Below are 21,076 nucleotides of genomic sequence, written 5' to 3'. Positions count from 1 at the left end.
AGCGAAAGATTCTAAAAGCTTGAAAAAAAATAGGGGGGAGGGAGGATGCCCTAAATAATACCACTGAAAAATAACAAAAATGTTGAATACAATTAAAAAAATGCATTACTGTGCTGCCAAGAAAGTATGAAAATGCCTTAAAGGTAAAGAAACATGAAGTGAATGAATGAATTCCAAGAGGCAAGGGAACCCTGTTTAAGCACCTGCCCTGAAAGAGTGTGCTGACCCCTGATGAACTTGACCTTCCTTTTACTAAGAGCTGCATGGGGCTTAGGAGAAAGGAGACCAAGCCTGGAGGCTGTCCAGAGCAGAGGATGAGACCACCAGAGCAGAGGCTGAGACCACCGCACAGCCAGCCAGGATGCCTCACGCCTTCAGTGAACAGTGAACAACAACGGCAACAATGAAACAAAAAGAAAAACAAACACAGTATAACAACAAAAAACAAACCCCAAAGAAAAGTATATTAGGGAAACTTGTCTGTTACAAACTACATGCTGGGTAGAGGGAAAAAAAAGATTCACTTCCTGTGATACTCCCCAAAATCTCAAGTCAATTATTTTAAAGTGGTCACTAGTCAGCAGGGATAAATCACCTGGATGAATTAAAACCACGTCCTCTTGGGTAGAATGCATGTTTCATCCAGACTTCAAATAATTCCCACATATAAAGTTCCATTGAACACAATCTCAAATTTAAAAATCACAAGATGTGAGGATCTAAAGTACCAGGAGTGAGAACTAGCAGAAAAAAACAGACATCAGAATCGTGCCTGTAAAGGTTTAGATACTAGAATTATCTGGTACAGAATGTAAGTGTACTTATCCTTAAATAATATGTTTAATTCACTCCTGAAAACCCGACAGCTAAATAAAAAGCCACTAAAGTAAAAAATATTTTGCTTAATTTTAACCAGAAGAATCATGATCCCTATTATCCAAACCCAAGAAAACTAAAGATTTCAAATAGAAAAATATATCAATTTTTCCACAAAACAACTTTATAAACAACAATTTGTAACAATATAGTTTGTACATAAACTATAATATAATAAAGGCATATTGTAAACTTTCTTTTCTTCCTTCTGCACTGTTTCCTTTACCAATTTTTCAATCTTTTGTGGGGCTTATAGTTATTTTACACTAAAAATAAAGTTATAGTCAGAAAAACACCTTTAGTTTAATGCTCCTATGACTTATAAGGGCTTATAGGACCTGTCTCCTTCCTTTAAACTGTTTCCTTCCTATTCTTTCCTTGGTGTCTGAACTCTAGTCCACCGACTTTTGTTCAGTTCTTCACACTCCAGACTCTTCTGTGGCTTGGAATTGTCAAATCTGTGGCTCCTACTTGGAATGCATCCTCTGCCACTCTTTACCTGCCTGGCTCCTTCCCAGCCTCCTAATCTCAGATTAAGTCTGATGGAATCAGAGCACCCTCCCTCACCACCTCATGGAAGTTGGTCTCTCTTCTCCTGCACCCCCATCCTCCGTCACTTTCCTCTGGCCGTACTGAGTGATCCTGACGGAAGACCTACAGACAGGCGCGGTTCTATATAGACGAGCACAAGAGCAAAAAGTGGATACTCAGTAAACTGATTCTGGAGGGCTGTTCAAATTGGCACATCGAAGCTGATTGAGGCTGTTTCCTTAGGAAAAGGACAACGCTAGTTGGATCAGTGTTCTGGGGAGTCCAGGTAGCGATTGCAACCTGAAGACAATCTAGGCTTGTGAATATTATTTGCAGCCCTCAGTACAAGATGCTTTACATGTGCCTATTCGATGAAGTCCTGAGGCGGATCACTTTGTTTCACCCCAGTCCAAGGATTCCCAGGAACGTTCTACGTGATAATTGTACCACCTCCTTCTACCTGCTGCAGGGTGACCTATAAATGGGGCAAACTGGACTTGGACTATAGAGCACTCTGAGATGCTGATGTGCTTGCCTGCTAGGGGGAGCCCACTTCTAGGACCTCAAAGATAACTCTATTAGGTTGCTGGCTAATGGGTGGGAGGAGGGCTGTTCCTCACACCAAAGGTTGGCATTTGCAAACACTTCTGTGCCTACATGGCCTCACCTAACATATGGCTCAAACCCGGGACCCTGGCATTTATAAAAGGAATCCCAGCTGCTGTATAGAAGATGTATCAGGGGTGAACACTTGATGTCCAGTCTCCTTAGGTGATCCACCTGGCACAGAACTTGAACACTCCCTGTAACCGGTGTACTCGTGTAGGTAACAAGTCTTGCTGGATACGAGTTCTGTATGCATTTTGTGGAACCCATTCCATTACATTTACTGTGTGATAAAATTTAAGAAATTCCTGTAAGCTTTTTCTTTTGGTTGTCTAATTTAAACTGCAAAAGAAGTCTCCTATGTATCAAATGATTTCCTAAGAGTCACCAAAGGGGTTGACAAAGAAAAACATGATTTAGGTCAGTTATTTTGTCCACCAGGTAGCCATTTCTCAGCTCCAGAAACCCAAGTGCAAGGTGATGTCCCACCTCTACCTAGGGCTTAGCTCTGCTGTTTGCATAATTTTGGTTCCAAGTTTCCTTAGTTTCATTGAAGGAAATTGGGGGCTGAGTGAGCACGCGATAAGAGGGATGGTTAAATGAGTTAGATACATTGTTTGCTCTTCTTGATTTGATGGGCATGTATGTCCCATTCCATTTCTCCTCATATGAAAAGCCTAGGTGAGCCCAGGGGTGTACATGGCCTTGGGTTACAGAGTCACTCTAGAAAGTCCCCCAGCCCAGCCTCGCCTCCTCTTAGACTTCAGATTCCTGAGAGCAGAGATGTTCTGTGCCCTTCAGGTGATCATAAAGAGGAAATTTCCCTCAAGTTGTAGCAAACGGCCTTTCTGAGGAACAATGCACATTACCCACCAACCCCACACACTCTGGTTATCTTCCTACAACTTTGAATAAACCCAAGAGAGATCCTAAGTAAAACCAGCCCTGAAACCACTTTGTCCTTCCAACCATCCCCAATGAAACGATTTCAGATTTCCATCTTGAAACAGAGGTTAAAAATCAGCTTTTAGTATTGTGTTGAATGAAATATTTCACATCATTACTTTAGTTTTAACATTAAAAACTAATTCAAAGATAATAGTAAGTTCATAATATTCCAAAATTTTACTTGTGATGAATTAGTAACCTACTGCTATATATAATCATTCATTTCTAAGGAATTGCATGTTAAAATAGGTAGAGCTATCATTTTCAATCATGATATTACTCTGTGTTCAGAAGATTTCATTAACCATCTTAAAAGTCCTCTAAACTTCGACTTCACAGAGCAAAAACAGAAAAACAGAGTTCTTTGCTTAGTGGATGCCCAAGATTTATCTTCACTGAAATATTAATTTGGCTTTAATATCATTAAGTAAGGATATCGCATCCAGAACCAAACATTGTAACAAAAACCTCACTTTTCTTCTTTCAAGAAGTTAACAGCTATAAAGAAATAAAAGTTTCAATGTGATAGAATATAAGCTCACATAACCCATTGTGGTTCAATTTTTAATTCAGATACCTTACTCCTGAAAGAGAAAGAAATACGAGAAAACAGTATATGTCATTCCTGGGCGAAAAGAGGAGTGAGGACTCATGTGTGGAAGTTAAACAAACACAGATAAGGAGAACAGATTAGTGGTTACTGGAGGAAAGTGGGTGGGGAGAGGGCCAAGGGGGTAAAGGGACACATATGTATGGTGACAGATAAAAACTGGACTGTTGGTGGTAAACACGGAGCAATCTACACAGAAACTGAAATATAACAACATACACCTGAAATTTACACAATGTTGAAAGCCAACACGACCTCAATAAAATAACTAGAAAAAAAAAGAGGAGATACAAATGTAACTCTTCTTAACCAGCTGACCAATTGAAGAGAGGGTTAGAAAAGATAACTGAGTCCACTGATAATTTATAATTCTCATTTTGAAAAAGTTCTCTTTTTAATTTTAAGAATTAAAGAGTAAACTGATATGAATTGCAAATACTTTTCCTCTGCCATTGAGCAGACTAATTAGAGAAGAAACAAAAACCAAATCTCAGGTAATTAACAGACTGGATAATCAAGTTTAACATCACCAGGGGTTAACTGTCAATATACTGTCTTAGTAGAAAGCACACACCAGGGTTTGTTAGAAAGGAGACTGAACAGCCAGAGATATATTACGGAGAAAGAAAAGAGTAAAGAAGGCATGGACAGGGGCCAGTCTGGTGGCATAATGGTTAAGTTCGAGCATTCCACATTGGCGGCCTGGGGTTCATCGGTTCGGAACCCCAGAGTGGACCTCCACACCGTTCATCAAGCCATGCTGTGGCAGCATCCCATATACACAACAGCGGAAGATTGGCACAGATGTTAGCTCAGGGACAGTCTTTCTCAAGCAAGAAAAACAAAAAGGCCTTCGCCTCCAATAGTTCAGGGTGCTACGGGGGAGAGACTTTCTTCTCAGTGAGGAGAGGGGAAGTTCGTGGTGCCCAGAGCAGAGCTCTTTGTTTGAAACTTTGAGTTTTCTGTATAGCGACAAGCGGAGACTTGAATTCTTCTTTGGGGAAGACCTTTCCTTTGTTATGTGAAAACCACCCTAGCTGGACCTTTGGTTATAAGAACTGAAGCAAGTTTTTACCTTACCCAGTGTTTTGGGGGGAAAATTGTGATGTTGCAATTAATCTGAAAGCAGATGTTCTTGAGTTAGACTGAGCAGCCAAGGGAGCTGGTGTGTTAACAGTTGTGTGTAGTTGAGGCATGTTGTAATTTGGCATTAAAGTTAGTGGGCGTGCCTAAAAGCAAGAGCCCTAGATTCCAAATGAATATTTATTAAAATGAAAGTACGTTATAGTGGTTTGAAATTAGAAAAGCTTAAAATGGGATTAAGAGTCAGAAATCAAGATAATGAGACCTCCTAAAGACAGCTGGAATTAACCAATTAAAATTTTCCTCTTGATTCCATCTCATCCATACAAGGAGAAATTTCTCCACAAATATTTTGTGAAATATTGAATGACTTACAGCTCATCACTCCTTTTTTTGCCTCTTCACAAAATAAAACTTTTTAAGGATCATAGTAGGTACTTAAATACTTGTTGATTGATGTGAGATTTCACTTGCTAGGAAAGAGTTTAGTTTAAGTTCTTCTAAAAAGTTCTTGATTATTCAAGGTGGATTATATCTCAATGTACACACTCTGATTTAATAGAGAGGCACTAACTACAGGCTCCCAAGTTTCCATCCTTTAAATCATTGAAAGAAAGGAAATCCAGGCTCCTCAGTTTAGCTTCAGCATTATCCGTAAACTCCCTCGAGGCCTTCTGCAGTGGAAGCCGGGGTGGGCCCATCGGAATCCCGGAGACCAGAGTCATGATGGCTTTGGTCTGTGACACTCCAAAACCTAGACAGGAAAAACAAATGAGGAAACGTGACTGGGATTGTCAGCTTCACCACAAACATCCCAAAGAAGAGATCACATTCTTACAGTGACTACTGTGATAGGATAAGGGGGTACTAAAAGATGGGAACATTTCTAGTCAATATGGCAGACTGAGCAGATGTAGGAAATCCTTCTTCCTTATTCAAATACATAGAAACGTGGGAACATTTTTAACAAGTTGACAAACTATAAAATGAAGACTCAAAGTCAACCTCGAAAGCAAGGAGGGACCAAAGGGATCAGGGATAAAGAGGTCAGGGTGGTGAGGAGTAACTGAAGCCAAATGGTCCGTGAGGATCATCTGATTTAGGGATATACTGTTGTTGATCAAATGATGTAGGACTTCATTGCCGGGACAGAATTTAATTCAAGCACATCTAAGAAGTCCCTGAGAAATGTACTATTTAAAGTAGTTTATGACTCAAAGCCACTGTTTTAGAGCTGGTGTTATAACACTGGAGCAGGAATGCAAAATGAAGCCTTGGGTCTGTGCACAGCAAGGAGCTGGAGTTAAATTCCCTTTGTGAAACTGGTAGCCAGCCTTTTAGGAAAAGCAATAGAAAAAAATCCAGCCCATTGGCCTGGGGATAGAGAAGCAAAGAAGCTTGGGCTGTGGATGGAAAAAGATCATATGAAAGAAATGCCAATCCTGTGCTATACAGAAATATGGACCCATATTTGCATTGCACACTTGGTATAGGAACCAGACTAAGAAATTACCCTAAAGACTGATTAGAACTGGTAAAACTATAGTGTCCTAGCAGAGGCAAATGTAAAACCTCTTGATAGGACACCTCACAATGGATTCCCCAGGAAACAACAGTTCTGAAGATGAGTTCAGAAATTACTAAGCACGTGAGGAAAAAGAAGCCACATGAGAGCCAGCAAATGCACAACTGACAAATTTCACATCCTGAGAACAGCTGATACAAAATTCCAAAAGAGACTTCATGGAGATAAAAGAAGGAGTAGAAGCCATAGGCTAAAATATAAAAAGAACAGGAAAACGTGAAATAAAGCCAAAAAGAAATGAAACATATATAATTAGTGAAACTAAATAGGAGAAAACATAGCTAAAGATAGAATTAGTGATTTTGAAGGTTGAGCTAAGGAAATAATCCAGAACACAGCACAGAGAGAAAGATATTTGTTTTCTTAACTGGCTATTATTCTCAGATCCAAGTTAACTTAGTTACAGTAACAAGTGACCATTGGGAAGAAAAATACTAGCATGATTAAATATATAGAATATAGTTTGATGAATGCAAAATGGCCCTCATAGGCTTATTACATATGGTGGAATAGGGAGCTACCTTTATAAGACTAAAAGTTTACTAAGATAAGTCTCTCTTTGACTAAACCACGAAAACTAGAACCCCAAAGGCAGTGTGAAATGAGTTCTTTGAAGATATGTTCTTCTAGATCATAAAAACTACCTTCAGGAGTCCCCTTTTAAAATGCAAATATTATGGCCAAAGAGACAATCCTTTCAGCTAACATCTTAGAGCTATATTTTGCAAAACTGCTGCAATATTATGGCTGGTGTGCAAAGTGATCTTATATACACAGGTAAACTTTTAGTTCTTTTAAAAATTTAATAGTTTGATATCTACTTTAATGCATTTTAGGGACATATAAATATCATACCAAACCCAAAATTGTGTGAAAAGCATTGCTTACAACAAGGGAATAATAATAGGCAATTAATAGCACTGGTAGCACACAAATACCACAAAACTCATGAAGGTGGAAAAGCAAATGGGAAACACTGTCTTTGCAGGATTAAGGTAGCTAGCTGAGAACCCTGTGAGAATGAGGGGCATAACACATAACAGGTGCTTGGCGCTCAGGAGGAGTTGCCAGGATGAGGTAGAAAGGTTCTGTAAAGGAGGTGGGAGATCTGCCAAGAAGAAACCTAAAACTTTTCCTGGACTTGACCCAGGTTCTCAAGAAGGGCCAATCTCTTATAGAAATGGAGTGAATGGTGGCATTTGTCATTTGCCATGGGATAAGACTTAGGAGACTCTGGAGAGATTTCTTTACTCAAATTCACAACATTTTCCTCAAATTTTACATTGTCATCCAAACCTCCATCCATTTAAGCTTACCTGTGAATAAACTCTCTTTAAATTGCAAATACTCTTGGGAGAGCTGTCAGTCATTCACAGTTTAGTAAGATCTATATTCAGATTCCCTTCTTCCAAGCACTTAGGCTGAAATCAGCCACAGTGGGGCAGTAGAATTTTAATGAGCAGAGGCAAGTAAAGGGAGGGGGGGGCTGCTGGTATAGGAGAGAAGGAACAAAAAATGGTGTGTGTGCAGAGTCGGGAGGTGAACAAAGTGCTAAAATGGAGGAGAGAGATTTGTAGAAGGGGGCCAAAGTCCCTCCAACTAGGTGTACTTCACCAATTTATAGGGTTGGCCCTGAAGGTTAGTTTTGGAAATAAAACTCTGCTCACAACAGAGCACTAAAAGGCGTTCTTGTTGAACCTTCAGAGAAAGTGATGCAAGTCCCTCCTCACTTTCTCCCAAACCCTCAGAGAAAAGTCCATTTCCTTTACGCTCTCCAGTAGCAGACAAAGCAGGAAACTTACCTAGTTTGACCACAAAGTTGATGAATCTCTGAATACAAAACTGAAAAGGAATAAACAAATGTATAGTCAGTATTACCGAACTGTGATAACAACTTCAAGCACTTAGAGGTCAAATTGCAGAAACCCCAAACTAAAAAGTCCACACACCTTAGTTTTCTGAAGGTCTGTCAGAGTGGAGAAAGACAGCCACATGAGGATGGTTGAGATCCATCCAGGATATATTAGGATCTTTTCATACATACAAGTTTTAGAAAATGGGCCCACGCAGAAAAGAAGCTCCAACAATAGAATTGTACAAGAGAGATAAGATGGGGGAAGGCATCCTTTACCCACCTGGCTTATGTAGGTAAACTGATCAGCTGGCACAGTTGTTTTCAAAGAGGAGCACACTAACCTCTGGGGCACTTTCCAAGATACCTAAGGGGCACTTGGCTGTGGCTAAGATTTATGGGAATTAATTTCTATAGCCTCAACTTCCATAAGTGCTATTTTCTAAAACTGATCAGAATAAGAATTCACATGTAATGGAGGAGCAGGTTGTCCTTTTATATTTCCCCTTTCACAGTCCTTCTCCCATTTTTGAAAAACATACCTCATATATCACTGCCTAGGGACACCTCTGGGAACCAAATAAAGGAGCCAATCAAAATGTTGATATTGGCACTGACAAAGAGTGACAGAGTGATTCCTCTAATTAATGGATAACAAGTCCTCTAAAAAATCATAGAGTTTTCAATTTTTTGCTTTCAATGTTGTTACTCAGGTTGTCAGCTGAAAATCATTAAATGATCAAGCATTCCGTGATTTTTGGCATATGACTAAAAAACCGTTCAAAGAATTGAGTGACACTTCTATAGCAAAATTTCTTCTATTCTCATCTACTAACTTATAGGAATGGGGTTTCACAGCACTTATTTCTCTGCAAACAAAAAACAGAAATAGTACTGATGCTGAACTTTAACTCATCCTAGCATTAAGTAATATTCATCCATGAATTCATGAACTAATTCATTAAAAGAAGACTCCCGTCCATCTCATTAAGAGATGCATTTTCAATAACATTTTACTTTTATGTTGTTTTAATCAATTGTATACTACTAATAAAAAATTCAATGCAGAATAAAATTTTAATACCCAGAGCCTTACAAACAAATATATATATATATATATATGTTCTTTTTTCCCCTCATACACAAGCTATAGCACATTACATTCACAAGTCCATACTTTGCTGCTTTTTGATACTTAATGTATCATGGAGATATTTCCAGATCTGTACATACAAAATATCTCATCCTTATAAAGGACCATATGTAATTCCATTGCATAACTCAAACATAATGTATTTAACGATTTCCTTATGGATGGATATTTGGTTGTTTCCACCTTTTGTTATTATAAACAATGCTGTAAGGAATATCTTTGTACACGTGTCATTTCCTTTATGTAAGCATAACAGAGGGCATTTAAGTCCATGATAATGAATAAATTTAGCCCTAACTTTTTACTTGTCTGCTTCTTCACTTGACTGCAAACTCCTTTACGACAGAGACCAGCTTTATTGAAATTCTGCACTCAGCTCAGCCCTTTGTATATGAATAAATGAGTAAATGAGACCCACTCCCACTTGCCTTCAGTAAGAAGAAACAGAGAATGTGGTAAACTAAATTCCTTACCAATACTGTTGAGTGGGATGATTTATTTGAGTGGGACTAAAGGAAAAGAAAAAAAGATGGAAACTGGATCAGCCAACAAAAGAAACCACTGAGTGAAAGGGTCCATATCACAGCTGTCTCAGTTTGCTCCATCCTATGATTTCCCTGTCGTTCAGCTCAGAACGGGCTGGAATTTTCAGAAATAACTTTTTCTTGGAAACTAAGGGAAAAGATAATAACCGTGAATGCAAAGAGATGGCAGAGTCCGTACAATTCAGACCTCTTATCTTAATTTAAACCAAAGTCTTGCCAATGTTTAGTTTACTTGGCATAGCTTCCTAAGTCCTTACCCTGCTCCTGCTCTCAGCTTCACTGGGTCTGGGGCTGAACAAAGGGAAAATTAAATAAGGTATTTAAACTTTACGTAGAATGTAGATTCAGGTTGGCTCACTGTTCAGGACTAAAGGGTGGGGGATTATTAATCACTCCTGGCAACTGCTTCCTCATATGCTCTCTGGGTTGGAGCTCAGGTCACTTCCTCTAACCTCCAGGATGCTTTGCACTTCTGCTCTGTAATCTCTGATTGCCCTGATGGTGGCCTGTTCAGTTCAAAAAGACCCCTTATCTGAGCTCTACTGGGACGGACCACCTGCCCTGATCTTGCTTATGCCTTTCATTCCCACTTATTTTCTTGGGATGCTCCTCTCAGTCGCTTTTATTACTCTGAAAACACCTGTGCCTTTGAGCCTCCAAAAGTCTTTTGCTTGTGCCTACCCTATTTCTTTCTACCTCATCCCATTTGTCTAAAGTACACACCCTACTCAGCTGCTGAGACTGGTTCTACCTTTCAGTGAGGTTCTTCATTTTCTGCACAGAGAGGTTGTCCTCTATGTAACATTAATAGCAACCACCATTTCCTCTGGGGTCCTCCCTGTAACATATCAGCTCCTGCTGCTTTTCCTGTTTCAAAGTCAGTATCTTCTCCTGGATCAACCACAAGGCTCTTGTTTCCTGCCTGGTGGATGTTTTCAGTTCTCAGCACATTTCCAGGGTGAAGAGCACTGACCTGCTCTGACTTTGGATTGAGTCTCCCCATTTTAGGTTACCAGCTTCACATATCCCCTGGTGACTCAGGTGTGACGTCCTCAAGGGGATAGCATGTGGTCATTTCCCCAGAAATCTATCACTATTATTTTACAGTCACAAAAATACTTTGAACATACAGTAAAAACAAGATCATTTCTAGGAGGACCAGAGAGGAGTCATTCCCGTATGGGGCCTGTACTGATTAGACATGTAGGGAACATGGATGACAAGGACAGGTTTGGTTTTAAACAAGAAAAAGTAAGGAACAGAAGGAAAGCAAAGAAAGAGGCAGCTAGGCGATTTTAATGAGGGCAGGCGTGGTAGGAATGCTGATGAGAGAGAATAAGAATTATCCAGTGGGGAAGAAAAAGGCTGCGATTTATGTGAAGTGAAGAAAAAGTTAACCTGATGGTTCAGGGCTGAAGAGAAGTCCTTTCGTTCAAAAGCCTCCAACATCTGGTTTGTCTTTTTTCCCAGGTAATTATAGGTGCTAGAAAGAAAACAGCACATCCTGCAGGATCAATAACTCAGTGAGAAAGGTCCAGATCTTCAAACCCCTTTGCTGCTTAAAAGGGAAAAAAAATACGCCAGGACTTCCAGAAGTCTATTTAGGCCCTAATCTATCAGAGGATCAGGTTTCTTCAAGTTCTGAGGTTTCCAGCGAGACCACGCAGTGCCAGGAGGAGGCAGAGAACACCAAAGCAAATAAAGGAAGAAAAACAGAAAAAAGATAGTTAGGAAAAAGAAAAAAGAGTGAATGATGGAGGTGTATTTGCTAGGGAGCAACTGAGGCCGGCACCTGCCCCAGGGCCCACACAGAGGTGTAGTGCTGGGTAAGAACCGTGGATAAAATGCAGTATCTGAGGAGAGTCCTAAAGTCTTATGCTGAGGAACTGGGTGAATGGAGCACCACAGTAAAAGGGGCAAATCCCAACAGATGACCTAAATTCTTTGCCAACTTATTTATTACCTAGTTTCTAATAATATTAATAATGATAATAATAAAATGAAAGACCATTTGTTGAGTGTCTATTATATTCCAGGTGCTTGACATAAATTATGTCTAATCCTCTCAAAGTCCTGCCAGATAGACCTGTTTTCTATTTCACTGTGAACAAACTACGGCTCAAAAAAGGGCCACAGAATTGTCACAGAGGCTTTCCATCACTTCATGCTGACTTTTATTACAAGTGAACAAAAATGAAGGTGAGAATGTTATTTGATCTCATAAAATGTTCTTGTGGACTTGGAAAAAAAATCACTAACCGTACCAATAAAGAAAATTATCTTAGACTAATCATGGAATTCTTAGGGAAACCAGCAGGCAGAAGGTTATAGAAATTCGTAACAAGGATGTTTCCTCAGTTTCTAATGACTTCTCATATAGTAAGTTAGTATCAGAAAAATGTATTTATCTTGATGTACCAAGAACAGAATGTTGTTGGTACCTCATATATGTAGACCCTGGAGTCAACAGCAAGGGATTCCAGGAACGTGAAGTCGCATCATCTTCTGGTAATAAATTAAGGAAAAATAAAATCTATGAGCGGAGATAAGTCACTTGCAGATGTGAAATATCCCTAAGTCACGACACGTACATGAATGTCTGAAGAGTTTCAGATTACTAAAATTCTAATCCCAGTGGTCTTAGGTGTATCCTCAGTTAGACAAAGAGGAATGTGATGATAATTAAGAAGAAACGAAGTCTAACCAAATGCACTTTGCTTATAGATTATGTTGACAGAATTAAAACATCTAGTATGGAGGTCAAAAAACAAAAGTCAAAAAAGTAAGAATTTCCAGGGGAAAAAAATGTTCCATGTTCAGCAGATGCAGGCATTCTGGTTTCCTCGGTAGAAATGTCCCTGTAGTGGTGATGGATACTGCAGGCCACCCTGGTTGGTGAACAAGCCCTTAAAACCATCCAACTCAATTACTCTTCCTCAAAGCCTCACTCACCCAGACACATTATGAATATTACTTTGCTTCCCTTGTACTTTTCCTACTTGGAGGAAACATACTTTCAGTTAATGCAAATATTTTGATCAATCTGCTTGCAGGTGCACTTCTAATGAATTAGATTAACACGTGCAGTGGACATGCTAATCGAATTGCCCACCTTCCCTAAGCCTTCTGCTGAGCAGTGATTCTACTTTCCTGGCTGCAGCTGACTGGATTTTAGGTGGACACCTGGACTAGGCAGTGCTATCTAGTGACATCCTAAGATGCTACATTTGGGCATCATGATTGGCCATGTGCAAGTGGAATCAGAGAAAGCCCATCTGGAAAGAAAGACAGAGGGAAATAAAGAGATGTGCAGAGAGATGCAGAGGTGAGAGTCCAAAGGGCCAAAGGTGTAGAAGGATCTGCCTTGGCTGTTGAGGGCTCTGCAGTTCCAGGTTCTCATCCTCTCTGAGGCCTGGCTGTACTTCCGCCTCTTGGGTTTTATGTAATCTCCCAGTATTTTATAATAACTTACCTTCTTTCATGTAAGTTAGTTTGAATGGGTTTCTGTTATTTGTAACCAAATGATTTCTGACAAAGAAATTCGGTGCATGCTCTCAGCTTGTGTGCCACACCGCTAAGGCAACAGATGATTCTAATAACGACTGAGTTGCTAACTGCTAAGCTCTACTTAATTCCCTTTCACTGAAAGAATGTGGGAAAGAAAAGCAGCTTCTATTAGAAAAGGTGTACATGCAAGAAATACAACTACTTAGATGATGAATGTCTCTGTGGGGGGACTGTACATTTATAACCGTTGGGAAAAATGAGTCATACTTACCTGCCCACAGCTCCAGTAGCTCCCATCACCAGAGCACTCAACAGTTGCTAATCAGAAACAAAGAGTATTCACTTTTATGAAAAAGAGAAAAAGATGCTACTACATAAGAAGCTACATAAATTGTTTTGGAGGGAAACTAACCTACTGGGATATGCCAGGGGGGTGACTTACCTCATCCACCCCAAAAAGGAAAGCAAACTGTCGTTGGCGATTTTGATCTACACACTGCCCGAAGTCTAAGAGATCTGTGTCACTGAATTTCAGCCCTTGGAAGGTGGGGATCTTCTCCTGAATCCCATCTAACACCTCCTCGGCACGAACTGCTCAAAACAATAAACGACTCATTAATCTGCACACCTCCGGAAAATATCAAATAACATCTCAAAGAGACCTACACATCTGCATTGAGCTACCAGGGGCTGCTCTCAGCTGGAACTGACTGCAGACTGGACATAATCACTTGCCCTTGCTGAGTAGTTCCCATGTACTTGTCAAATTATAGCCCCAGGGGCCGGCCCTGTAGCCGAGTGGTTAAGTTCGTGCTCACTTAAGCAGCCCAGGGTTTCACGGGTTCGGATCCTGGGCGCAGACATGGAACCACTCATCAGGCCATGCTGAGGCAGCGTCCCACATAGCACAACCAGTGGCACTCACAACTAGAATCTACAACTATGTACTGGGGGGCTTTGGGGAGAATTAAAACAAAAAAAAGATTGGCAACAGTTGTTAGCTCAGGTGTCAATCTTTTTTTTTTTTTGAGGAAGATTAGCCCTGAGCTAACTGCTGCCAATCCTCCTTTTTTTGCTGAGGAAAACTGGCCCTGAGCTAACATCTCTGCCCATCTTCCTCTACTTTATATGTGGGATGCCTACCACAGCATGGCTTGCCAAGCAGTGCCATGTCCGCACCTGGGATCTGAACCAGCGAATGCCCAGGCTGCCACATGGGAACATGCGCACTTAACTGCCACGCCACTGGGCTGGCCCCTCAGGTGCCAATCTTTAAAAAAAACAAAAAATATAGCTCCAAGGCTTCACTTCCTTGAAGACAGTAGATGAATGTTTACACATTTATAAAGCACAGCTTCTGTTTTTCTTTTAAGGAACTTAGAAAGGAATGGGATTTAAAAAATAATCTAAGAAATTTCATCTAATTGCAATAATCTTCTTGCTGGAGAAGTATAATAATAATAGTAAAAGAAAAGCTAGAAGAAAAGTGAGAAGGGATCAGAGTATGTTCCTAAGTGCCAGGCACTGAGCATACAGTAGGGTACAAGGTAGACACAGTCCCTGTCCTATGGGGCGTATAGGCTGTACCTCCCCATATAAGAAGGAGAGGTGTGTGATTGACACAAAGTGTGTGGACGTGCCTAGGGGTCAACTCATCTTTCATACTTAACCTTCATTATAAGATGGTGTCAGTGATTGATAAGGGCTGACTTATTTTTGATGAGAGACTTATTCTGAAGCAACTGGAACACCTAGGCAATAGTGTCATGCTTTTGTGACGTGGGGTGGGGTGCGGTGGGATGGAGTGGGGGTTTCTTAGCGAAACAGAGTAAGACGTGAGACATGGAGGGAAAGAAGGAGTACTTACTTTTTACCCCTGTCAAGGCAGGGATGTGATAGTAATAAAATGGCAGTGCAGGGGCAGCAGCAGCCACCTCCTTTAGGAAATTAATCAGGACATCTGAAAGAACAGCAGGAAAAGTCATAGTGTGAACAAGCAGAAAACACTGGCTTTCCCTGGTAAAAAAAAAAAAAAAAAAAATGAACCCTCCAGTGAAATGTAACCATCCTTTTTGGAAGCCAAAAGTTCTTGACCACTCTTACCATCCCCGAGATTGCTACTGCAATGTCTTTGCAACTGACTTCACTGAAAGTTTTATTTTCCTTTCTGTAGAGAAGCCAAAACAAGATGATCACTTTCCTGCCATAGTAAACTGTTATTAAAAAAACTGGTGTAGAGGATTCTGGGGAGACGGCGGCATAGCAGGACTCTGAACTCACCTCCTCCCACGGACGCAACAAATCTCCAACTACCTGTGGAACAATTTCCTGTGAGAGAGATCCGGAAACTGGAAAAATAGAACCCCCACAACAAGGGACAACACTGACAGGGGTGGAAGAGGCAGAAATACCCCTCTGCTGAGGGAAAACCACATCCTAGGGTGGTGCTTCACGGCCAGGAGCAATCTTAAAGGCAGGAAAGCTTTTCCCCAAGGAGTGGGGAGATCTGAGTGGGAGATCTATGCCACAATAGGCATCCCAGCCTTTGAATTCGGCACAACCAAGACAAGTTCCCATAATACTTGGCTTTTCTGGCTTTTACAAGCAATGGGAATACCCCCAGAAAAACTATAAAACTTCAGAGAAAGAAAAACCTGCTCTTAAAGGGCCCACGCATAGATTCACCTGTTCTAACACAAAAACACAAGAAAGAAAAGTACACAGTCCTTTGGTAAAAGAGACTCACTTGCTAAGCTCTGAGTGCATCTCACAGAGGCAGGAACAGCTGGTCCCATCTCTCTAGGGACTGAGACACTGGTGACAGCCATTATTGTGACCCAGTACAGGCGTGCTGACACAGATGCTGGCAGATGCTATTGGATTTCTCCCTCTGGCCTGTTAGCACAGGGGTTTGCCCCTCCCATTAGAGCACCGATTTAATTCAGCTCAGCCAGGGCTGGCAGCCTATGTGAAGGACAGGCCCTACCCACCAGCAAGCCTGTGGGCCCACATAAGTGGGGCGTGTGGGATCTCTGCAGCAGGGTGAATGGGTTCCCCTCAGCAGGGCATGCGTGAGGGGTGGGCCTGTGTTGGTGGGGTATGTAAGCCCATGGGCGGTAGGGCATATCAGCCACAGCAGACTTGTGCCACTGGCCATCTCAAATAGCCACACGGGGGATCTGCCGCACCTTCCAATGCCTGAAACAATTGTGTGCTGCCACGCCTGGGGCTGGATCCACCCCTCTGTGCTCCTGAGAGAGCTGACAATAGCTTTGCACTGCAGGGAGCCTCATGAGAGGCATACAGCAATTGTGAGCTCCTAAGCCTAGCACCAGCCACTCTGGGGGCCTGACTTACATAACAGCTAAACAGCAGCAGGTGTGTGCTATTAGACCTTGCAGCCAGCCCCATGCAGGGGCTTGCCTCACCCACCAAGTGACTAAACTGACTACAGCAGCTACACACAGTTGAGCCTTAAACCAGACAGCCCAGGGGCCAGCCTAGCCTACACGTGTGCCCACAGCAAGAGCAACCATGCCACATCAAAAGGGCATACACAGTCCAGACAGTGGAAATTCCTGGAACATTCAGAACAGGTGATGAGAGGGAAGCACATTGCTGGGCCCCATAAGGCATCTCTTACATAAGCCCACATCTCCAAGATTGGTAGATGTAGCTGACCTACCTAATACATAGATATAAGCACACAGAAAGAGGCAAAATGAGGAGGTAAAGAAACATGTTCCAAGTAAGGGAATAGGACAAAACCCCAGATAAAGAACTAAAGAAACAGAAATAAACAATCTACCTAACAAAGAGCTCAAAACAAAAAGTCATAAGGATGCTCACTGATCTTGGGAGAAGAATGGATGAACTCAGTGAGACCTTCAACAAAGAACTGGAAAATTAAAAAGGAACCAATCAGAAATGAAGAATACAATATTGGAAATGAAAAATTCACTAGAGGGACTCAACAGTGGAGGAGATGATACAGAAGAATGGATCAGCGAGCTGGATGAAAGACTAGAGGAACTCACCCAAACTGAACAGATAAAATAAAAAAGAATTATAAAGAACGAGAACAGTCTAAGGGACCTCTGTGACAACATCAAGCATACCAACATTCATATTATAGGGGTCCAAGAAGAAGACAGAGACAAAGGGGCAGAGAATCTATTTGAAGAAATAATAGCTGAAAACTTTCCTAACCTAAGGAAGGAAACAGACATCCAGGTACAGGAACTGCAGAGAACACCAAACAAGATAAACCCAAAGAGTCCCACACCAAGACACATTATAATTAAAATGTCAAAAATTAAAAATAAAGAGAGAATCCTAAAAGCCCCAATAGAAAGGCAATAAGTTACATACAATGGAAACCCCAAAAGGCTATCAGCCGACTTCTCAGCAGAAACCTTACTGGCTAGAAGGGAGTGGCATGATATATTTAAAGTGCTGAAAGGAAAAGACCTCTAGCCAAGAATACTCTACCTGGCAAGGTTATCATCCAGAATAGAAGTGGAGATAAAGAGTTTCCCAGACAAATAAAAATTAAAGAACTTTTATCACCAAGAAACCAGTCTCACAAGAAATGCTAAAGGGACTTATTTAAGTGGGAAAGAGAAGGCCACAAATAGGAATAAGGAAATTATCCAAAAAAAAAAAAAAAAGCACAATAAAATCACTGGTAAAGGCAAAAATACAGTAAAGGTAGCAGATCAACCACCTATGAAGATAATAAGAGGGTCAAAGGACAAAATTACTGAAATTACCTATTTCCATGATATGAGGGTAATGGATACACATTAAAACAGAGGTTAGATATGATATCAAAACATAAAATGTGGGAGGAGGGGAGTAAAAGAGTAGAGCTTTTAGCAGGAGGTCAACCTAAGGAGACCATCAACTTAATATAGATCATTATATATGTAGATTATTATATATAAACTTCATGGTAATTGCAAACCAGAAACTTATAATTAATACACAAAAAATTAAGAGAAAGAAACCCAAATATAATACTAAAGAAAGCCATCAAACTACAAGGGAAGAGAACAAGAGAAGAAGAAAGGAACATAGAAGAACTGCTAAAACAGCCAGAGAAAAAGTAACAAAATGGCAATAAGTACATACTTATCAAAAGCTACTTTAAATATCGATGGACTAAATGCTCCAAGCAAATGGCAAAGGGTGGCTGATTAGACGAAAAAACAAGACCCACATATATGCTGCATACGAGACACACTTCAGACCTAAAGACATTCACAAACTGAAAGTGAAGGGCTGGAAAGATACTCCATGCAAATGGCAATGAAAAGAAAGCTGGGGTAGCAATACCTATATTAAACAAAATAGACTTTAAAGCAAAAACTGTAACAAGAGACAAAGAAACACATTACATAAGGATAAAGGGAACAACTCAACAAGAGGATATAACACTTGTAAATATCTATGCACCCAACACAGGCTCACCTAAATATATAAAGCAATTATTAACAGACATAAAAGGAGAAATAGACAGTAACACAATAATAGTAGGGGACTTTAACACTCCACTTACATCAGTGGATAGATCATCCAAACAGAAGATCAATAAGGGAACATTGGCCTTAAATGATGCATGAGACCAGATGGACTTAGTAGACATATACAGAACATCCCATCCAAAAACCTCAGAATACACATTCTTTTCAAATGCACATGGAACATTCTCCAGGACTGACTGAATATTTGGCCATAAAACAAGTCTCAATAAATTTAAGAAGACTGAAATAATACCAAGCATCTTTTCTGACCACAACTGTATGAAACTAGAAATCAACTACAGAAAGAAAATTGGAAAAGCCACAAACATGTGGAGATTAAACAAAAATCTACTAAATGATGATTGGGTCAATGAAGAAATCAAAGGAGAAAGCAAAAAATACATGGAGACAAATGAAAATGAAAATACGGCATGCCAAAATCTGTGGGATACGGCAAAAGTGGTTGTAAGAGGGAAGTTTATAGCAATTCAGGCCTACTTCAGCAAACAAGAAAAATCTCAAATAAACAATCTAACAGTACACTTAAAGGAACTGGAAAAAGAACAAAGACCAAAATCAGTAGAAGGAAGGACATAATAAAATCAGAGCAGAAATAAGTGAAATAGAGATTTAAAAAAAAAATAGAAAAAATCAATGAAACCAAGAGCTGGTTCTTTGAAAAGATAAACAAAATTGACATACCTTTAGCTAGACTTAACAAGAAAATAAGAGAGGAGGGTCAAATAAATAAGATCAGAAATCAAAGAGGAAAAATTACAACAAACACCTCAGAAATACAAAAGACTATGAGACAATACTACAAAAAAGTATACACCAACAAATTGGATAATCTAGAAGAAATGGACAAATTCTTAGAATCATACAACCTTCCAAAACTGACTCAAGAAGAAACAGAAAATCTGAATAGACCAATCACCAGTAAGGAGATCAAAACAGTAATCAAAAACCTCCCAAAAAATAAAAGTCCAGGATCAGATGGCTTCCCTGGCAAATTTTACCAAACATTCAAAGAAGACTTAATACCTATCCTTCTCAAACTTTCAAAAAATTGAAGAGGAGGAGAAGCTTCCTAACTCATTCTATGAAGCCAACATTACCCTGATACCAAAACCAGACAAAAAAAAAGAAAATTATAGGCCAATATCATTGATGAACATTAATGCAAAAATCCTCAACAAAATACTAGCAAATCGAATACAACAATACAGGAAAAAGATCACACAGTACGATCAAGTGGGATTTATTCCAGGGATGCAAGGATGGTTCAACATCCACAAATCAATCAACATGATACATCACATTAACAAAATGAAGACTAGAAATCACATGGCCATCTAAATAGATGCATCAAATAGATGCAGAGAAAGCATTTGACAAGATACAGCATCCATTTATGATAAAAACTCTGAATAAAATGGGTATAGAAGGAAAGTACCTCAACATAATAAAGGCCACATATAACAAACCCACAGCTAATATCATTCTCAATGGAGAAAAACTGAAAGCTATCTCTCTAAGAACAGGCATCAGACAAGGATGACCTCTTTCACCACGCTTCTTTAACATAGTATTGGAAGTCTTAGCCAGAGCAATCAGGCAAGAAAAAGAAACAAAAGGGATCCAAACCGGAAAGGAAGAAGTGAAATTGTCACTATTTGCAGATGACATGATTTTATATATAGAGACCCTAAAGAATCCACTAAAAAACTTTTGGAAATAATAAATGAATACATTTATTCATTGTATATTGCAGGATACAAAATCAACATACAAAAATCAGTTGCTTTTCTATACACTAACAATGAAGTAGCAGAAAGAGAAATTAAGAATACAATCCCATTTACAATTGCAACAAAGGGAATAAAATACCTAGGAATAAACTTAACCAAAGAGGTGAAAGATCTGTACAGTGAAAACTATAAAACACTGTTGAAAGAAATTGAAGAAGACACAAAGAAATGGAAAGATATTCTGTGCTCTTGGATTAGAAGAATTAACATAGTTAAAATCTCCACACTTCCTAAAGCAATCTACAGATTCAATGCAATCCCTACCAAAGTTCCACGAACATTTTTCACAAAAATAGAACAAAGAATCTTAAAATTTATATGGAATGACAAAACGCCCCAAATAGCTAAAGGAATCCTGAGAAAAAAGAACAAAGCTGAAGGCATTACACCCACTGAATGCAAATCAAAACTACAATGAGATATCACCTCACACCCATCAGAATG

The 21,076-nt window shown here is 39.9% G+C and overlaps 1 protein-coding gene across 5 annotated transcripts in view; it reads right to left on the bottom strand.

The window, feature by feature from the left end:
* Window positions 1-978: 978 nt before the first annotated feature.
* The window catches only part of NPL (N-acetylneuraminate pyruvate lyase), a 42,205-nt gene continuing 22,107 nt past the window's right edge, over window positions 979-21,076 (bottom strand). For 3 of the 5 annotated variants that reach the window (XM_046683199.1, XM_046683197.1, XM_046683201.1), the window contains 6 exons: window positions 15,164-15,256; window positions 13,739-13,887; window positions 13,568-13,614; window positions 11,188-11,293; window positions 8,042-8,081; window positions 979-5,408 (listed from right to left, as the gene is read on the bottom strand). In XM_046683199.1, the coding sequence (XP_046539155.1) occupies window positions 5,224-5,408; window positions 8,042-8,081; window positions 11,188-11,293; window positions 13,568-13,614; window positions 13,739-13,887; window positions 15,164-15,256 (620 nt within the window). In that variant the 3' untranslated portion in view covers window positions 979-5,223. The remainder of the gene's footprint in view (window positions 5,409-8,041; window positions 8,082-11,187; window positions 11,294-13,567; window positions 13,615-13,738; window positions 13,888-15,163; window positions 15,257-21,076) is intronic. The other 2 variants (XM_046683198.1, XM_046683200.1) reach the window with 2 other exon arrangements.

The sequence above is a fragment of the Equus quagga genome, chromosome 13, assembly GCF_021613505.1.
Source record: "Equus quagga isolate Etosha38 chromosome 13, UCLA_HA_Equagga_1.0, whole genome shotgun sequence".
NCBI classification, from domain to species: Eukaryota; Metazoa; Chordata; class Mammalia; order Perissodactyla; family Equidae; genus Equus; species Equus quagga.
Note: the sequence above shows the minus strand (reverse complement) of the source record. Positions and strands in the feature narration are given on the sequence as shown.